This window comes from Plecotus auritus, assembly GCF_963455305.1.
Source record: "Plecotus auritus genome assembly, chromosome: 8".
Taxonomy (NCBI): Eukaryota; Metazoa; Chordata; class Mammalia; order Chiroptera; family Vespertilionidae; genus Plecotus; species Plecotus auritus.
Genome location: NC_137782.1, coordinates 12,879,019 through 12,900,151, shown reverse-complemented (window position 1 = coordinate 12,900,151; position 21,133 = coordinate 12,879,019). Strand labels below are relative to the sequence as shown.

The 21,133-nt window shown below is 40.2% G+C and overlaps 1 protein-coding gene across 19 annotated transcripts in view; it reads right to left on the bottom strand.

The window, feature by feature from the left end:
• PIAS2 (protein inhibitor of activated STAT 2) overlaps positions 1 to 18,410 on the bottom strand; it is a 65,199-nt gene extending 46,789 nt beyond the window's left edge. For 6 of the 19 annotated variants that reach the window (XM_080685234.1, XM_080685231.1, XM_080685228.1 and 3 more), the window contains exons 1-2: positions 17,831 to 18,015; positions 2,145 to 2,619 (exon numbers count right to left, since the gene is read on the bottom strand). In XM_080685234.1, coding sequence (XP_080541360.1) covers positions 2,145 to 2,619; positions 17,831 to 17,854 — 499 coding nt within the window. In that variant the 5' untranslated portion in view covers positions 17,855 to 18,015. Of the gene's footprint in view, positions 1 to 2,144; positions 2,620 to 3,789; positions 4,004 to 5,349; positions 5,444 to 17,830; positions 18,051 to 18,306 lie in introns of those variants that run through there. The other 13 variants (XM_080685241.1, XM_080685229.1, XM_080685236.1 and 10 more) reach the window with 9 other exon arrangements.
• Positions 18,411 to 21,133: the final 2,723 nt, after the last annotated feature.

The following is a 21,133-nucleotide window of genomic DNA, read 5'->3' as shown; positions in this document are numbered from 1 at the left end:
GAGAAACACTATGAAGAACACAGAAAAGCAAGAATATTTCTATTTCTGAACAAAGCAGGAAGCCTCTCCAGAGTCCACCCCTTGGTGCACCAGGGTTACCAATAAGCAGAGAAGACACACTGCTGCATCTTCTCTGTCTCTAGTCTTTTTTTCTGGGCATTCAACCATGTCTCTGAAACACCTTCCACTGAAACCATGATCCCACAGGCTCTCTTATTTTCTCAGTCCTCACCTTGTCCATATTCCTGAGGAGATCCATGAGGTAGGGTCACCTAAACATACATCACAAGTCTAAATAAAATACATATAAAGAAATAGTTGCTTTCTTGCAATAATTGCTGAGAAAGAAACATATGTATGAGCCATGATATTGTGCAGTGATAGCATGGTATAAACCAGTGGTCGGCAAACCGCGGCTTGCAAGCCACATGCGGCTCGCAAGCTGTGGTTTGCCGCTCTGTTGACTAATGAGTTTGCCGACCACTGGTATAAACCAAGAAACCATGACAAAGGGAGAAATAACATTATGGAAACATTTTAACTAGATAAATGAAGCTGTAAAAAAAAGTTAAAGATGAAAAAGTATTTTAAAAAGGCACGGTAATAAACATTTGAAATGTTTGCTCTTATTAATTTTAGAAATAAAATAATATAAAGAAGACACAAGTTTTTATCCATCAAAATACAAAGATTTGTTTTCAATAACTAACAAAGGCAGGAAATAAAATGCAATGACAGACAGTCCTCACTTTGTGTAATTTAAACTAGCATAGCTCTTCTAGAAACTAATCTAGCAATATGTTATCAAGAGTCTAAAATGTTCTTATCTACGATGCAATAATTCTACTCATAGGACTCTGTACAAATAATAAAAATGCAAACAAGTACAGAATCCTTATTGCAGAATGAATATAATGGAAGGATAAAAATGCATTACTCTACCTGCCTGGCTCATTATTGTTAAATGAAAGCAAAGCAAGGAGACAGGGCCTCGAAAAGCACAGCCACCTTGGCCTACCAAACAAACAGGCCAGCTAACCAGCTCTGCCCCTCAGAATTTCCTTCTGGCACAACCAAGATGTGCTGCAGTATAATCCTACACAAAGGAAAAGAGCACACTGATATATATGAGTTTTCAAATAACTGGAAACAAAAAGGGTCTTCACGGGATGGAAAAGAAAGTAATCTTCCAGGTTAACTATGAAATACCATTTCCCAAACAGTTTATTTCATCAATAAATCCAAATACCTCTGCATATAATTTCATTAAGCAGTAAGAAATTATGCTGTTCCAACACAGAAGTCATTAACCCAGATAAAAATTTGTTAAATATCTGTATCAACTTTAAGTAGTATGATAAAAATGTGTCAAACTCCTTTTGCCACTTCAGAAAAAAAAATCCTATATAATAAAATCCTAATATGCTAAGTGTCCAGTTGACCGGTTGGCAGTTCAATCAATCAAGGCGTAATATGCTAATGATATGCTAAGGCTGCTCAACCGCTCGCTATGATGTGCACTGACCACCAGGGGGCAGACGCTCTGACTGGTAGGTTAGCTTACTGCTGGGGTCTGGTAGATCAGGACTGAGCGAGATGGGCCGGACATGCCCTGGAGCCCTCCGGCAGTCCCTCCCTGGCCCCGATCGTGCACCAGTGGGGTCCCTCAGCCTGGCCTGCACCGTCTCACAATCCGGGACCCCTCAGGGGATATCAGAGAGCCGGTTTCAGCCCGATTCCGCAGGCCAGGCCGAGGGACCCCACTGGTGCACAAATTTGTGCACTGGGCCTCTAGTTAAGTATAAAAAGTTTATTTCTTAGGAAAGCAGTTTAAAATCTATGTTAAACAAAAACAAAGTCTCTTTGTAAATATAACAAAAGAATCAAAACACAGAATACCACAGGCAAGAAGATTTGTGTCTGTTCCCATACATATACATACAAAGGCAATTTGAGTTTTAAGCCAAAAGAATGAGAATGTTGAAATCAACAGTTTTCTGTAAGGTTTCAGTCATGATTGCCAATATTTTTTTATCTGTACATTTAAAAATTTAGCATTAATGCCTCAATTTTATCTTTTAACAGCAAATCAGGTCTCTTGCTTTATTTTTTATCTAGAAGAAATGGATTTGTCTAACACTTACCTAAACTCGTGGGCTTGATGAGAACATCAAGAACATCATAAAAGGGCAAGTTTTTTAACTGCACATCAGGATGGACTGGAGGAATTGGGGGAGATGGCTGCTGCATCTCAAACGTGGGCTTAGTATCTTGAAGCAACACAGAACCAACAGGGGAGGACGGTGAGTGAGGTGTAACTGAAGTGGAAGGCAACGTGTGGATTCCAGCCACAGCCAAGTCAGGTTCTACAGGTGATGAGCTACCATCCAAACTGAAAACTGATGATTTGATTGTGGATAAATCAGAGAGTCCTTCAAGAGTCCGTGGGTATCGGCGTCTATACAATTCTCGAATTTTAATTTGAACCGCAGGGCTGCAGCCACTCTTCAATAAATGCAACGCCCTCATCAGGAGGTCATGCTTGCGTCCACTTTTATTCCGTCCAGCAAAGCCTAGTAACACTTGTAGTTCAGAAACCCTAAAACTAGAAACCATATTCTAAAAGGAAAGAAAAAAGAAACATAAGCCAATAGCCAAGAACATAAAAACCCTATTTAAAATCCTGTATAATAAAAGGCTAACATGCAAATCGACCGAATGGTGGAACAACTGGTCGCTATGACGCGCACTGACCACCAGGGGGCAGCGCCGCTCAGCCACAAGCCGGGCTCACGGCTGGCGAGCACAGCAGCAGTGGCGGGAGCCTCTCCCACCTCTGCAGCAGTGCTAAGGATGTCTGACTGACGGCTCCTGTGGGAGCGGGCCTAAGCCATCAGTTAGACATCCCCTGAGGGCTCCCAGACTGTGAGAGGGTGCAGGCCAGGCTGAGGGACAACCCCCCCCCCAAGTGCACGAATTTCAAGCACCGGGCCTCTAGTATAATATAAAATCTTATTTTCCAGCATTCTATCAATTGGCATGTGCTAGTAACCAATATTTCCACATACCAGTTAGAATCATTCCTGTTTATGCTGCCAGCCCACCCCCACCAAATTACATTCAAGTTATGGTATTAATTTTGTTTTGTTGTACTCTTAATTTTGGTAGTCTATTAATTTCTATTAACCACCTCATAATTTGCTTATGCTCAAGTGAAAACTTGTATTTGTTTGACTATGAAATTTATAACCAATAAAAATGTTCCTTTTTAAAATTAAGCCCTACCAATACATAATATTTATTACAGCATTATCATCAATTGACCAATTAGATTTTTACAACACTATATGCATAACTTCTGATACTAAGCAGTAAATTTATATCAAGACAGATTTTTAAAAAAAAATTTTTGCTGATTTCAGAGAGGAAAGGAGAGGGAGAGAGAGATAGAAAAATCAATGATGAGAGAGAATAATTGATCAGCTGCCTCCTTTATGCTCCATACTGGGGCTTGAGCCTGCAATCCTGGCATGTGCCCTGACCAGGACTCAAACCCTGACCTCCTGGTTCATAGGTAGATGCTCAACCACCCAGCCACACCAGCCAGGGCAAGACAGATTTGTAATCCAAAAGCCAATGAATTTTTTACCCCAACTTAAATATCAAAGGACAATATAAGAAAATAATGTTTTTAATATTAAAGCTAAAAATCCATACATCATATATAACAGTAAAACTTCTAGAACAACTGAATTTCCAAGCTAGCTGAGTATCCAATGAGAAAAATACCTTTGAAGAGCAAGGAAATGAGTGATCACAAATCTCAAAGGATGCCCAGTCTGTGTGGTTCAGTGGTTGAGCATTGATCCATGAACCAAGAGGTCACCAGTTGGATTCCTGATCAGGGTACAAGCCCTGGTTTCGGACTCAATCCCTAGTAGCGGGCGTGCAGGAGGCAGCCAATCGATGTGTCTTATCTCTCTATCCCTCTCCCTTCTTCTCTCTAAAAGCAATAAAAAAAATATTTTTTTAATTCTCAAAGGACAAGATTTCCTCCACGCCACTCCCTATTGACTTGTTCTTGGGTGTAAAATGAGGGTAACAGGCAGTTCCTGCTTCAGATTTTACCATCTATTTATTCAACAAACCCTAGTTTATACTTTTAGCCATTTGCTGCCTCATAAATCCACCTAGTTGGTGATTTTCAGTCAATTCTGAACTCAGAGGTAACCCACCTGTGGGTCATATTTATACACATGTGCACCATGAAGCCAGAAAGAAGAGTGAGACCGGGAGCTGACCAAAATGACTCTATATTTGAAACCAAAACTTTTAAATAAGTGATAAATTAAAGAATCCACAGAAGAAAACAGAAAAATATTCACAAATGAAAACACTCCACATCAAAACTTGTGTGAACAAGGAAAGCAATACATAGAAATTCCTGGTCTTAACTGCCTATGTTAAAATTTAAAAAATAAGCAATCAGAAAAAGAATAGAAATAAACCCAAAGGAAGCATAAAGAAAGAAATGGGCAGAAATTAATGAAATGGGAAAGTATACATTTAAGAGCATATAAGACAAAACTCAACTATTTGAAATCTTACAAATTGGCAAACTTTTAGCTCTTAACACTGATCAAGGAAAAGAAAGCTTTTTAAAAAAGATAAAAGGGACATTAAAGACAGGTAACACAAAATCAGAGATTAACAAATTAATGCCATAAATTGAAGAACATGGATGAAATGGACAATTTTCTACAAAAGTATACCTATCAAAACCGGTTTGAAATTGAAAATACGAACAATCCTAAAAAGCAATTACAATAGTAGTTAAGAAAGTGCCCCACACAGAAAAAACCAGTAGCAATTTTACCAGGGAGTTCTATCAAACATTTGACAAACAGATCATTCTAATCTTACATCAACTCTTCCAGAAGAAAGAGGAAAAGTATATATATTTTTAAATTATAAGTCAATATTACACATTATTAGAGACAAAAATCCTGAATTAACTGTCTTCAAATTGAGTTACACACACACACAGGAAAAAAAAAAAAAAAGATACAGAGAGAGACAGAGACAGAAAGATCGGGTTGACTTTATACTTGAAACACAAGGTTGATTTAAATATTAGAAAATCAATCAATGTAGTTCACCATGTTAACAGATTACAGAAGAAAAACATTAACAGGTTACAGAATAAAACCATGATCCTCTTAAAAGATGCAGAAAAGGCTTCTGATAAAATTCAATATCCATTTTTTTAATATTATCAAACTAGTAATAGAAAGGAAAAGCCTTAACCTGAAAAGATTATCTACAATAAACCTACAGCAAGCATCATACTTAACTGTGAAACTTTGAAAGTATTTCCTCTAAAATCAGGAACAAGATCAGGATGCCCCCATCACCGCTTCTATTCAACATTGTACTGGAGATCCTAGCCAGCACATTAAGACAAGAAAAAGAAAGAAAGAAAGAAAAAAAAAGCATAAGAATTGGAAAGAAGGAAACAAAGAGGTCATTATTCACAGATAGGTTGGTCTGCACAGGAAATCCAAAAGAGTTCTACAGATAATTTATCACAATTAGGAGTACAGCAAGATTGTTATACAAAGTCAAATTTTACTTCTATTTTCCAACAAGACAGAAAATATAATTATAAAAAGGTACCATCTGTGATTTGATACAAACATAGGGTACCTAGAAATAAATCTAACAAAATATCTGCAATAGTTTAGTTGAAGAAAATTATAAAACTTTATTGAGAGACACTGTAAAAGATCTAAATACTGGTAAATGGAGATTACAATGTTCATGATTAAGAAAACTTAGTGACAAAACATTAATTTTCTCCAATGCATTTCCCATAAAAGCCCCAAAAGGTTGTGTGTGTGTATCTACATAACTTCAAAAGATGACTCTAAAATTATGTGGAGAACCTAACAGTCAAGAAGCTCCTTGAAAAACTGCAATGCAGGAGGACTTGGATATCTTCCATGTCCCCCAATGACTGACCTTTACTTTGTCTATTAAAACCTAAAAGTTGAACATAATATTAAACACATATGTTTGAAGGCATAAAGCACTACAAAGGCAGCAAGGACCTGAGAAGCCAAGACTGTGGGAAGAAGGGAAGCGTAGAACATTGGATGCCTCTTTTCCCCTGGAGATATTTGCCAATGGGAAAGGGGGGGTGGGTAAGTTGAGAAGTCAAGCAGAACTCTGAATATACTTACAGAGCTGGTTATCTGCAAAATATCATCTGTTAAGAGCTGATATCTAGGCCCCTACTAGGGGCTTAATCACAAGGAACAACAACAGCCTGTAATTATTGGAATCGAGAGTCTAGGTAAGTGGTCGGCAAACTCATTCGTCAACAGAGCGGCAAACCGCGGCTCGCAAGCCGCATGTGGCTCGCAAGCCGCAGTTTGCCGACCACTGATCTAGGGTATATAATGAACTCTTACAAATAAGTATGAAAAAGACAGAAGGCCCAATATAAAAATGGGCAAAAAATTTGGCAAGTCACATCACAAAAGACATCCAAATAGACTGAAAGTATATTAAAAGGGGTTTTATATAGTTACTCATTAGGGGAATGTGGGAATTCAAATTAAAACCACTAAACATCTACCAAAATGTCTAAAATTAAGAGTGGATAACAAAAAACAGGACATGGAATAACTAACTATATTATTTTGTTAGTAGAAGGGTCTGAACAAACACAACAATATGCATGATACTCAGAAAGGGAGGAAGGGAGGGAGGAGGGAGGAAGGCAGAAGGGAGCAAGGATAGCAGTCTTATATATTAAAAATACAATTACTGAAGTAAATTCTACAGAAAAATTCAAAGGCAAAGTAAAAGAGGAACTCTTCCAGAGTGTACTAAACAAATGAAACTTCAATCTAGGAAGTCCAACATTCATCCATCAAGAGTCTTAGAGAAAACAAAAAAGGAGGAAAGAAATGATCAATGATAATTCCCCAGACCTAGTCTTAACACTGAAAAGGTACCTGCCAGAAGGAGTGAAAAAAGCCTACTACTGAACACATTTAACAGACCAAAGATAAAGATATCACCATAAAGACTGTAAAGGTTACTACAAAAGGATAACCAACAGATTATCAACATTGGGGGTGCTTTAAATTCCTAGAGCAAAACTTTAAAAGTTCAGAGAGAAAAGTTGTATTACCAACTTAAAATTCTATATCTAAAATTTCAATCAGAAACAAAGGCAAGCCATTTTCAAATATTCAAAACTTACAGTTTATCACCAGCATATCCTTCCTAAAACAACTGCTTATGATTATACAGGGAGCAAAAGTAGGCTTACAGTTGTTCATATGGAAAATAATACAATGATTAATAATAATACAAGAATAAACTCTGTTTCATGTACTCACAACTGCAAACCTACTTTTGCCCCATCCTGTATTCCTCTAAAATGAAAATTTAATTTAAAAAAAAGACATGGAATCCAAATAATAGCCATAAACCAGGAGTGTAATGTAAAGTAATCCTAGAATGACAGCTGTATTAACTCACCTAGAAAGAAAGTACCCAAATTAGAAAAGGAAGGTTCAGAACTCCAGAATACCTATCTTGAAGAAAAACTGAATGGCTACAAGATGAGAACTCATTGTAATACCAAATTTAAATAATAATGTCCATGAGCTCTCCTCACTCAAGCGGGACTTCGTTATATTTCTCCTTTAAGGGGCAGAGGTTTATTTTATTTTTAAAGAATAATTTATTGATTTTTAGAGAGAGAGGAAGGGAGAAGAAACATCGATGTGAAAGTGCAATATTGATCAGCTGCCTCTCGCACACCGCCTACCGGGAATCGAGCCTGCAACCAGGGCATGGAACCAGGGCATTGCTTGGTGCATGGGACAACACCCAATCAATTCAGCAACACTGGCCAGGGCAGCACAGGCTTAGTTAACAGAATTTCCTCTACAGCTCCACACTACTTGGTTCTAACAGTGGTTAATACTTACATAACAAAGGCTAGTTATTAGTACTTAATTTCTAGAATCACCTTTAGAAGCACAAAAAAGAGAGTTATAAACCAAATAATATAAACTTTGACAATAAAATAGAAAATTAAGGCTGGAAGAAAAGGAAGTGTGGAGCTAGGAAAAACAGAGAGAAATAGATGGGTGTTAAATGCTCGGAACTGAAGATGTATTATCTGAAACTGATAGGCCAAGAAACAGAAATTTACTGCAAAAAAGTTAAGAATAATCAACACCGGAATAGGAACAAAAAAAATGTAACAGCAGAATTAGAAACAAAGTGGAAAACATAATGACCTAAATTTCGTATTTACTAGAAAGTCAAGCAACAGATACTGTTTAGAATGGAAAGAAAAATCAAAATATAGAAAGAGATGTGGTAGTTTTACGTTTTGAAATTAACGTAAAAATTGAAGAAGAAGAAGAAGAAGAAGAAGAAGAAGAAGAAGAAGAAGAAGAAGAAGGAGAAGAAGAAGAAGAAGAAGAAGAAGAAGAAGAAGAAGAAGAAGAAGAAGAAAACAGTTAAAGGCAGTTATATTAGGCGTGAGACTTAGTGGGAAAGGATGGACTTTTACTTTCCTTTGGAATTTTTCTGCACTATCTCCACAAGGACTGCTTTTATTTGGGGGGAAAAATGAGGAATGCAAATAAAAAATACAAAATGTTATTAAAACCATTTTTTTCAGATTAAGGAAAAAGTGAAATAACTTGTTCAATGTCATAAAGTCAATATCCATGCAAACACTAAAAATATATATACATTTTGTGGCATAATCAAGATTTGCTTTTACTGACCTACATGAATAAGCAAATGGAGAGCTCTGAATGTCTTTGTTGGGTTTATATTGCTCTCTGCAAAGTCAAAAAGCAAACAAACAGTTTCAACCCATTTTTCCAAAAAGTCTAGGAAAAAAAGCCACTTTGCTAGGGGGTTCAAAATGAATATTCATAGAAAACAGTTTGGACTATGATACCAATTGATTCCACATAACACTTTTACTTCGATTCAACTTTCCAATTCCTTATGGTGAGGTACCTGAATAAAAACAGACTATTTGTCAAGACAACTTACAGGGAAAAAATTGTCTTAAAAAAAAATATAGTGCTGGGAAAACTGGTTATCCACATGCAAAAGAAGTTGAATCCCTCACACCATAAGCAAACATTAACTCAAAATGGATCAATCACCTAAGTGTAAAAGCTAAAACTATAAATATAACCTCTTAGATGAAAACAGGCATAAATCTTTATGACACTGATTGGGCAATGGTTTCTTCGAATTGATATCAAAAGCAACAAAAGAAAATGTAGATAAACTTCATCAAAATTTAAAACATTTGTTTCAAAGTACACTATCAAGAAAGTGAAAAGACAATCCACAAAAAAAGAAAACATGCAAATCATATATTGGATAAAGAACTTGTATCTAGAATAAAGAACATAAACTAAATTATTAAAATAACCCAATTAAGAAACGGGCAAAAGGTTTGAACAAACTCTACTCTAAAGAAGATATACAATGACCAATAAGCACATGAAAAGATGCTCAAGTCCTGGCCAAGGTAGCTTAGTTGATTTGAGCATCACATCCAAATGCCAAGGTCCTGGGCTCAATCCCTGGTCAGGGCACATACAAGAATCAATTAGTAAATGCATAAATGAGTGAAACAGCAAATCGATGTCTCTCTCTCTCTTTCTTTGTCCCTCCCTCTCTCTCTCTTTAAAATAAATTAATAAAAAATGTTTTAATGCCAAAACCGGTTTGGCTCAGTGGATAGAGCGTCGGCCTGCGGACTGAAAGGTCCCAGGTTCAATTCCGGTCAAGGGCACGTAACTTGGTTGCGGGCACATCCCCAGTAGGAGGTGTGCAGGAGGCAGCTGATCGATGTTTCTCTCTCATCAATGTTTCTAACTCTCTATCCCTCTCCTTTCCTCTCTGCAAAAAATCAATAAAATATATTTTAAAAAAATGTTTTAAAAGAAGCTCAGTATCATTAGTTATTGGGGAAATGCATATCAAAACCACTCCACACCTATGAGTTTGAGGATGTGGAAAAGTTAAGAACCTTTTCACTTTCTTGATAGCGCAAGACCTACCTGAAAGTACTGATGAGGTATTTATTTAAAAGACTGATTAGTCTATCATCCAATCTTGCAAACAAAAAGAAAGGGTGAACCAATCTCAGACTATAATATAAGACTGGAAATTTTTTGTGTGCAACATTCTGGGCTTTCTTTATTAAACCCAAGCACAGAAAAAGCCCTGACTTCCGTATTCATTAGCAGGCTTCAGTCTGAACTAAGTAGCCTAATAAAGAGACATAAGCTGGACTGGAAAGCTGCCCCTCTTACTGAATTAGCTGAGCATTTTGAGAAAACCTTGTAGAGCAAGGTAAAATTTTAAAGCCAATAAACATGGCCCCACAGTTACAACAGCTCCGAGGGCCGAAAGGACCTTCACATACACATTCCAAGCCAGAATCTAGAAGTCCTCCACTCAGGAACACTGTGCCCTGAAATCTCTGCCTTCATTGTAAACAACCAGGGTACTGGAAAAGGGAATGCCCCTACAGAACCTGTCCTTTAATAGACCTCCACCTTTTGCCAGACTGTTCTTCCATAAGAGAAGTCTTAAAAGATTTGATTTCTATAATAGTAATAATCATTGATGGGGCTCCAAGGGATCCATTGGAAAGTTGCTCCTCATGATACCTCTAAATGAACAAGGGGAAACTAAGATAAAAATTAATGAAGAATCGGTATAGTACTGGTGGATATCAATGCCACTTTACTTTCATAAACAGCAAATCCCTAAGAGTAAAGAGAATATTTTTGTAGTGGGAATTTCTAACCAAATTCAGTGGGTCTAAACCAGTCCAGATGACACTAGGGCCATTTTTGGAAATCATGCTTTCCTTCTATGTGACACTACCCCAATAAACCTGTTTGAAGAAGATTTGCTTTCTAAACTGAGGAGTCATATAAAATTTAACTCAGAAGAAGAAATGTCTCAGAAATTCCTAACTCTCCTGAACCTGAGCTGCTCTGCTCCTCTGCAACAAGGGATTGATGAAATTGAGAAAATGTGAAAACCCCAATTTCCCAGAAGTGCCTGAATGCCTACAGGCTTCTTCTTACACTGAGAAAGACAAAATTAAGAGCTCCGAACCCACAAAATTCCAAATATATCATTCCAAACCCCTGCCTACATCCTCTCAATATCCACTAAAACCAGAAGCTATCTCAGGGCTTTCACCAATTGTAGAAAACTTAATTAAGCAAGGACTTAAAATTCCACGCACTAGCCCCTGTAACACTCCGATCTTACTCATTAAAAATCCAAATGGATGAAACTGGGGATTTGCTGCATGCAAATAAAACTGTGATACTAAGGTAGTTTCAAATTCCAATACCTTGTTATCTAATGTACCTATAGTCTCAAAATGGTCCACAGTGGTGGATCTTTGCTCTGCTCTTTCCTTAGTATCCCAGTTGACAAGGAGAATCAGCATTTACTTACCTTCACTTAGAAAAAATAACAACATACCAGGACTGTAATGCCACAGTGTACACTGAAGCCACATCCTATTTTCGAAGGTTTTACATCAAGACTTGGCAACTTTACAGTTTCCTAAGAAATCTTCACTCATTCAATATGTAGATGACTTATTTGTTATGTTCCTCTACTAAGGAGGATTCAGAAATAGATTCAATTTAAATATTACAGCAATTAGTTTGTAAAGGCCATAAGGCCTCAAGGAAAAACTCCAATTCTCAAAAAAGGTTCACTACCTAGGACATGATTTGACTGCAGAAGGCATTTCCCTCTCACTTGAAAGAATAAACATTATCCAAAACTTCCCTAGACCTACATCAAAATGACAATAAATGAGTTTCCTTGGACTTGAAGAATATTACAGATCTTGGGTTACAAATTTTTCTCTGATCGAAACTCCTCTGTTTGAGCTTGCAAGGAACTCAATCCCAGACCCCAGACTCTGGGAAGAAATTCACGAGCAAGCCTTTAGCCAATTAAAATTAGCTCTATAACAAACTCCAGTCCAAGGGCTCCCAAATTATATTAACAATTAGACCCAGTAATCAGAACATATACAAATGTTTAAAAGCAGTAGTCAAGGCAGCTGAATTGGTAGAAGCCTCACCTGAATGAGTATTAGCATATGACTTATACTTACAAGTACCTCATGCTGTTGAGAGTCTACCAAGCTCCAATCAGACTCAACATTTTTCAGGAAACAGGCCAACATCTTAAGAGATTCTTCTCCTTTCACCTTCTAAACTCCATCTTAAGCGCTGCAATTTGCTCAACCCTGCTACCCTTGCCTGACAATGGCACAGATCACCATATGCAGACATGGTGTCATGGTTATTAAGCCCTTGTACTGTCTTGCAAAACACACAGATTTAATACCCTTCTCATCCATGGTTCCTATGCTATAATTGCAGAAGGGAAATATCAAGCACAACATGCTGTTAACAACTCAATATGAACTACTGGAAAGGGGAATCCTTCCTCAGTTTAAGTCTGCTCAACCAGCAGAACTACGTGCCCTCACTTTAGCTTGTTAGCTATCCAATGGAAAATCCGAAAACATTTTATATTGACAGCAGATATGCCTTTGGGGTGGTCCATGACTTTGGTATGTTACAGAAACGGAGAGAGTTCCTCACTTCTAGTGGAACTGCTATCAAGAATGGGCCCCGCCATAGCTAGTTTGGCTCAGTGGATAGTGTCAGCCTACGGACTGAAGAATCCCAAGTTCAAGTCTAGTCAGGGGCACATGCCTGGCGTTCTGGGCTCTGTCCCCAATAGGGGGCATGCAGGAGGCAGCCTATCAATGGTTCTCTCTTATCATTGGTGTTTCTATCTCTCTCTCCCTCTCCCTTCCTCTCTGAAGTCAATAAATATATTAAAAAAAAAAAAAAAAAAAGAATGGGCTCCGAGTAAATGAACTGCTCTCTGCCATTCTACTGCCTAACTGAATTGCAATTATTAAAATTGAAGATATTACTAGAAAAACAGAACCTGAGTTGAGGGAAATGCTCTAGCAGATGCAACATAAATCAGAACTAAAGTGTCCCAATATGCAACTTGAATAAACTTTCTGATTGACTCTAACCAAATTATTTATAACTAGTGGTCTGGTGCATGGATTCATGCACACTGAAAGGAAATTAATTAGAAGGTAGCCAGCGGGGCAGGACTGGGCAAGATAGGGACTAGGCAAGATAGGCCGGACACGCCTTGGAGCCAACCTCCGACGGTCCCTCCCTGGCTCTCTCTCCCCTCCCTTCCTCTCTGAAATCAATAAAAATATACTTTAAATAAAAAATAAATAAATAAATAAAGACAAAATCAGGCACCCAAGCTAGATAACAATGTTGAGACCAACAAGGATGCAAATTTAATATTAAACAAGGACTCACTGAGGGCCCAGACAGCCACCTGATTCTTCCACTGTACCTAAAAATGCCATTACTAAAAGCTCTACATTCAGCAACTCATCATGGCACAGATAAAATGATCCAAACTATGAAAAAGTATCGTGGGATCACTGATCCAAGGTCACAAATTTGGTTTGCGACCAATGTCTCATTTGTCAAGCCCATAACCCTGGAAAGGTTGTTAAGGTATTAACAGAGCATCCCCTCCGGTGACTTACTAAGCCATTTGAACTTACAATGGATTTCATTCTACTGCCTCCCACAATGAGTTATCACTATATTCTAGTAATTGTTTGTATGTCCTCAGGATGAATTAAAGCCTTCCCATACAGAAAGGCTGACACCAAAACAGTGGCTAAGAAACTTTTACAAAATATGTATATTTCCTTTATGGAGTATCCCCAGAGTAATCTCTCATTTTGACACACACAGAGATAACACACACACAGGAGAACTCATTTCATTGGACAAATTATTAATTAAATACATCACTGCTGACACAACGGCATTACCATTGCCCTTACTGTCCTCGGTCACCTGGTAAATTCCAATGGACTAAATAAAGCTAGTTAAATTGACAGAATTAACTGGACTGCCCTGGTCAAAAGTTCTACCTTGGTTTTGGTGGCAATTAGACACTTACAGAAAAGCATAAATTAATGCCTTATGAAATAGTAACAAGAAGAACTATGCCGTTGATGATAAAACCATACATGTCTCCTGTACTCATAAATTCTGAAATGACTCAATACTGTAAAGCTTTAATGCATTATGCCAAAATGTTTTTCCACCAGGTAAAGGAAGCTTTCCGTGAACCTCCAACAGATGATCAAACCTTCCACAGCTTAGAACCTGGAGAATGACACCTAAGAAAGAATGCCCTTTAACCTTGTTAAAAGAGACCATACCAGATTCTCCTCACTACTAAGAAACAGAAACAAGATGAGCAATAGAATAAACAGCAAAAGCAATTCCTCCAAAGATGACACCGTAACCTGAATTTCACAATGAAACAAGAGCAATTTAACTCTGATGGTGACTAAGAGTGTGCTAATACCAAGTTTTCAAACTCTCTTGTATGACATGATGACCAAAAGGGGAAATTGTTATAATTAAACAAGGAAGCCATTAAACCTAGGTGACTCTAATGCTGTGGTGCCTATGTAAGCAAACCAAAATCTAAGCCAAATAGGATTTAAGCTACAGCCAGTCAATAATTTCCTTATCTTGATTCTACCTTTCCTCTACACGTTTTCCCCCAGCTCCTATTAACTGAGTGCTCCTAACCACATCTGTTTAGTGCTGCCCAATTCAAACTGATTTTTGCTCAAATAAAGTCCTAAATTGTAATGCCTGCGTTTATCTTTTAATACCACTAATAGCTTTGAATCACATGGTAGATTCTGTTACATCTATCATCAATTAGACTATTTCCTTGCTCAACAGTTGGGGAGTAGGAAGAATGAGGACCTCTGACTTCAAACCCCCTTAACTTCCCATTCTACTTCTACAACAAAAAGCACCAGAATGGTCAGTCCTACTAGGTGTAAGGAACCAAATACTCAAAACTTCTGAACAGAAAATGTTATAAAATTACTTAAGTCTCTTAGTATAAAAGATTTTCCATATCAGGTTTACCAGTATCTATTAAGAAAGTTATTATCGCTCTAACCTGTTTGGCTCAGTGGATAGAGCATCGGCCTGCGGACTGAAGGGTCCCAGGTTCGATTCCAGTCAAGGGCATGTATCTTGGTTGCAGGCACATCCCCAGGAGGGCATGTGCAGGAGGAGGCAGCTGATGGATGTTTCTCATCAATGTTTCTAACTCTCTATCCCTCTCCCCTCCTCTCTGTAAAAAATCAATAAAATATATTTTTTTTAAAAAAGTTATTATCACTGGCTCTTTCACTAGCCCAAATACACACCCAGACACTTAAACGTTCACTCTTGTTTTGACAAACACAGAGATAATAAACTCTCAATGCACAAAAGGGCGTGAAGAATACAGAAAAGAGACTCTTTAAAAAAGAAATCTTAATACGACAGATCCTCCTCTACCCCTACACTTGAGTGGAGGGAAGTAGGGAGAGTAGATTAACCAGGTTAGATTGCAGCAGGGGCCTTTGTAAGGATGGCTGAAGGGTGACACCAGCATGAAATGGTGCAACTGGAGGAGAAAGGCAACGGTAACAAAGCCACTCTGAAGAGATGAGGGACTTCAGAACCCCAACTATTCTGCCTCTCCTCCACCTCTATGCTTGGCTCTGCTAAGGACTAGAAAGCAGGGTGGCAGTGACAGAAGTCCAGGCCATCAGCTCTTATGAGTTTGTCCCAGGTTAATTCACTAAATTTGCAAACTAGTTAATCCACAAAATCTTACCAACGTAAGTGCTATAAAATAAGCAACTGATGAATTGAATAATTTCTCCCTGCAACACCCTGGAAGCTTCTAATATGTGATGCATTGTTATAATCATCTTTGGTGATTCAGCTCAGAATTTCCCTTCACAGAGAACTTACCCATTCCTTTCCCTCAACCCACCAGAATGATCAAGTGCAGGGAGAAGCAATGACAACTGATTTACAGAAAGAGATGAGGAAGCTGACCCAGAAACCAAATGGGAGGGGGAAAGGGAGAGAGACAAGGAGAAAAGCTTCTTTGGTTTCCAAAACCACTCTGTGCAGTTCCAGGTTCTACTCCAACTGAAGCACTGACCACCTGTTCTGCCCTATACCAGTAAATAAATTCTCTGCTTTTTACTAAGCTTTGACCAACATTTATAAAAGTGTAACACAAGACTTGAAAAAGTTTTCATCAACAAAATACTTTAGAAGAGGAAAAAGTGGTATACATCCGTTATACACAAAAATTAAGAAAATACTGCAGCTAAAAAAAAAATTAACTTCAAACTTCAGTCTTCTCAAGCCATCCTAAATTTAATGTATGAATTTATACAGGTAAAGCTCAGGCCTGCTCCATCCAAAAGATCGACAGACGTTAAAAACTCTACAGCTAGGGCTCTGAGACACTAAAACCCTTATACTTGATCATTATGAACACCTTTTATTTATTGACGAGAGAGAGAGAGAGAGAGAGAGAGAGAGAGAGAGAGAGAGAGAGAACGTAAGGGGAAGAGAGAAACATAAATTCATTGTTTCCCTAATTTTTGTATTCATCGGTTGTTTCTTGTGTGTACCTGACCCAGGCGTATGCAGACTACGCTCTACCAGTTCCTTTGCTGATGTCCACCAGCCAGGTAACCAGCCAATATCCTTCCCTGACCCTCTATTCCTCGCCAAAAATAAATAAGCATACATAACTGAATCTTTTATCTGATTCCTTTTTCCGTCTTATTTCAAGTAACCCTGACATCAGACGTAAATTATACAAAAGGTTTGCATTTACCTTAAGTTCAAGTTCACTTTCATCTCCACTTTGACTTTGTTTTTAAAATCGGGGGGTTTCCGGCCCTAAGTATTCCAGTTATGTCGCCAGCAATTCGGCGAGCCATAAAAAATAAACCCGGCTCGTTTATCACCGTTTGTTAGGTTAAGGACTCTGAAGGTCAGGGGGAAATATCCCTTCCATGCTACCCCCAGCACACCCCTTTCCAAACCTCTATTACACAAAGGTATCAACAATAAAGTTGTGACCTTGTTCTAGGGCCAGCAGGAAAAATGTCTTTTCCTCAAGAGCTCTTAAGACGAGTTTACAAACAAACCTCACGCCAATAGGGACTTCGCAGATTTCTTACCACGGCACTAAGAAAATAGCCAGGTTCAAGGCTGATGACTGAAGTCGGGGTTCCCCAAAGACCACGCTTCTCTCCAAGGTCTTGAGGAAGCACTGGTGAAGGGGGCCCTTCTCGTGACACCGTAGCATCAGCCAGAGAGAGAAGAATTCCTAAACGCAACTTCACGTTTGGGAAAACAAGTCTCCCACCAAGTGAGCAGCATGTGCACTTCTGAATCGCCATAAACACGAACACCCTCCAGATCCACCTCAGCCCTTAAAATAACAGGGAGGTCGCATCCTCCTTCAAGAGGACGCCCGGCCCCCGCGTCAGGTGTGAGGAGCCCGGGTGGGACCGGCTGGCCGCTCCGCTCGCCCTGGGCCCCGGGCCCCACACCCCCGCCCCGCGCGGCCCGGCGCCCTCCGCCGCCTTGCTCCCCTCCCATCCCCACCTCGGCGCCCCCTCAGAGGTGGGCCGGGACTCCGGGCTCCTCAAACCCGTCCCCGCACAGCAAGAAGGTGGCGGCCAGCGACGTAGCTTCTTTCCCCGCCTCCTCTCCCCTCCTCCGCGGCCTCCGCTCTCCATTCCCGAGCCCCCGCTTACCCTCAACTCCTCGAAATCCGCCATTTTATACCACCCGCGGGTGCCGCTGTCGCCACAGCACCCCCTCCCGCTGCCGCCAACGACGCCGCCGCCACCAGGGCCGCCACCGCCGCCTCCAGCAACATCCTGCACTGGGCGCCGCCGAAGACGCCGCGGCCGCTACCGCCGCCACCGCCAGGCCCGTCACGTGACAGTTACGGAAGCTCCGCCCCCGGCGCGCGCGGCCCCGCCCCCTGGCGACCCCTCGCGCCCAGCCCGCCACTTTCCCTCCGCGTCTTCCGGCCGCGCTCCCCTGCGCCGCGTTAGCCTCGCACAGCTCCCGCCCTCCCTCGGTCTGGCCTGCCCGCCGCCCGCACACCTTCCGGTCCCGGCCCTGTCGCCTTACTCTTGTCAGCTCCGCGCAGTGCCTGGCACCCCCCTTCCCGCACGGAGGCCCGCCAGACCCCCCCGGAAGCGCCCTCGGACCTCAGTGTTACCTGCGGGGCTGGAGCAGGGCCTGGCCCCGGGGAGTGGCAGACAGGAAGAGCTGGCCCGGACTCCTGGCTGGAACATTTCGGGGGTAGTGGCTGTGGACGGAGGAAGCAGCTGCAAACAAAACCATCCCCCAGAGTAGTTGTGTCGGAACGATATAAATATGGGTGTTGGGTTAGCTATTGTTCCGATCTGACGATGCAGGATTGGTGGGACCTCTGGAAGGCTAATATCCTTGACGATTTAAGAAACGTCCCAACCTGTAAGAATTGTTATGAGTTTATTGGAGCCAAACTGAAGATAATTGCTGGGAAGCAAAAATCTCAACAGATCGTGCTTATGCTCGGGAGAATGGCAGTTTTGCTCCTTATTTTATACACTAGAATCAAAGGAGAAGACGTAAGGAGGTTACATGAAATCCATTGGTGACACATTAGGGAGGCGGGAGAAAGCAAAGCGGGGAAATCTCTGGGATTGGATAAAAAGTACAAGGACTACACACATACTTCTTTTACATTGGTAGGGATCGGATAATTAACAGCTAATTAACACGATAACAATAACAAGGGGTTCTGTGGTCCTCTGCTCATGTGGGTGATTGTGCCCTGAGAGGTCTGGAAAAAAGGAAATTACCCTGACATTCCAAAGGTAAGTTAATCAGATGCAAAAAGACAATAGACGGGCTCAGTTAAGGTAAAGATTGGCCTTTGTCAAGGAGACACCAACCCAGGATAACACATGACTCGCTTCAGTTAGGAAATTTTAATTTCAGACCATCCTAGGTGGTTACTTTAGGTCTCTGAGTTTGTAAATCCCCTGCCCCTACCCCCATGACAGGCCTCCCCTGAGTTTTTCAGGTTTAGTATATGGCCCCTTTTTTGTCCACACTTCCTTCTTTTGGTCATAAATCAATCCAAAGGATGCATTGATGACCAACCTTTTGGTTGGATAATGTGCTAGGAAGGCTCATTCCTAGGAAAATTTAGTGTCAGTGTTTGTCTTGCTGAACAATGGGCCATTGGGGATGAGGTAAGACCCAACCTTGGATGAAGTCAACGCCAAATTTTCTCAAAAGTGAAAAGTATCTAGTGTAACATTTATTTATAGTTTCAGGGCACACCATTCAACTCCAGTTTTCACAATCTGACCATGAGATGGATCCCCATTTACTATGGCCCATCTACTTCCCATTGGAAGCACTCAAGTGCCGTTCATTATTAATCTGATTCTTGCTGGTTGTGCAATTGAGAACTGTAACCTTAAGGTTTATTCGGGGCCAAGACTATAAGAACACAATGCCCCATAGAGTGAATTCTGAGTATTTTTTAGTCATAAGCTCTTTGTTTTATTGATTACTCTCTTTGAATAAATATTAATTCATCAGTCCTATCCCTTTTTCTCTACTAACCCTGCCCCCTTGTTCCAGAGTAAACTCTCTGGAATTCTGTATTCACAACCTCACTTAAATGTCACACCATCTTCAGCAGACCTGTTCTAGACATGTAAGAATGAGGGGGGAGTTTTCAAAAATGACAAGAAATGTACTCGCCTAGTTGCAAACCCTGTGACAGTCAACTATAAGTCATCTTTAAATATATATTATTAAAACTCCCCTTTTTTATGTTACTAAAAATGTATCTTGTAATTCTTTAAAAACTGTCAACTCTGCCAATGGAAAGAGAAAAAGTTTTAATCATATAGACATCCTGTGTTGGTATAAATCTCTATCAACAATTGTTGCCGAAACCGGTTTGGCTCAGTGGATAGAGCGTCAGCCTGCAGACTGAAGGGTCCTGCGTTCGATTCCAGTCAAGGGCATGTACCTTGGTTGAGGGCACATCCCCAGTGGGAGGTGTGCAGGAGGCAGCTGATCGATGTTTCTAGCTCTCTATCCTTCTCCCTTCCTCTCTGTAAAATACCAATAAAATATATTTTTAAAAAAACAATTGTTGATATGGAAGAATGAAGAGCCTTTATGGGAGCTTATCCAAAAGTAAGTGAAATCTGGTTTTTGCCCCATCTCTGTTATCAGTGTCATTTTCTAATTTACCTGAAATGGTATCAAAATATTTGCCCTGTCTTCCTTACTTCATCTCAACAACAGCCCTCTTGCTGCCCTTCCTCCAGCCACACACAGCAGTTCAGAGCCCCTCTGAAAGGAAGGAAAGATAGCAAGGAAAGTCACCCAGGCCAGGATTGGCATCTTTACTGCTCTACAACTTTAGGAAAGGTATTGGACCGTTCAGGCCTTGTCTCCTCATCTGTAAAATGGAAACAGTAAGACACTCTCATAGTGTTGCAAAGGAAAGACTATCTCAGTCAAGTTTCCTTGATTAAGAGATTGTTTGCTTTTTGTGTTTCTGGGAGAATGAATAATCAACAAAACAAACCTGTCCATATTAGTTTTAAAAATGAAGGGAGTGGATTTTACCAGAAGGATAGCTGGTAACTGTCATCATTAAACCAAGGAACATTGAACTACAAGGTTCAGAAAGCACGGATAGCAGTGCAGCTTCAAGGACCTCTGCAGCTGTTCCCTTCACTCAAAAATGTCCTGCCATTAGCATGACTCATCTTCAAACGTCCTTAGCCTGCATGTCTCTCAGCACAAATTTTCAAGAAAAAGAATGATTGCTTTCCCCAGGCTAACAGGCTTTTTTCGGCCAGTATGCCATCCAGATCCAACCAGTTATGGCTAGGGGGCGGCTCCCATGACACACAGGTCTGCAGGGCCTAGGAGGAGCACAAGGCTGACACCCCCCCAAAAAAGTATGTGCTTAGAAATGCTTAGACATAATGAGCACTTAGTGTGCCTTAGCTATTGTTACCGTT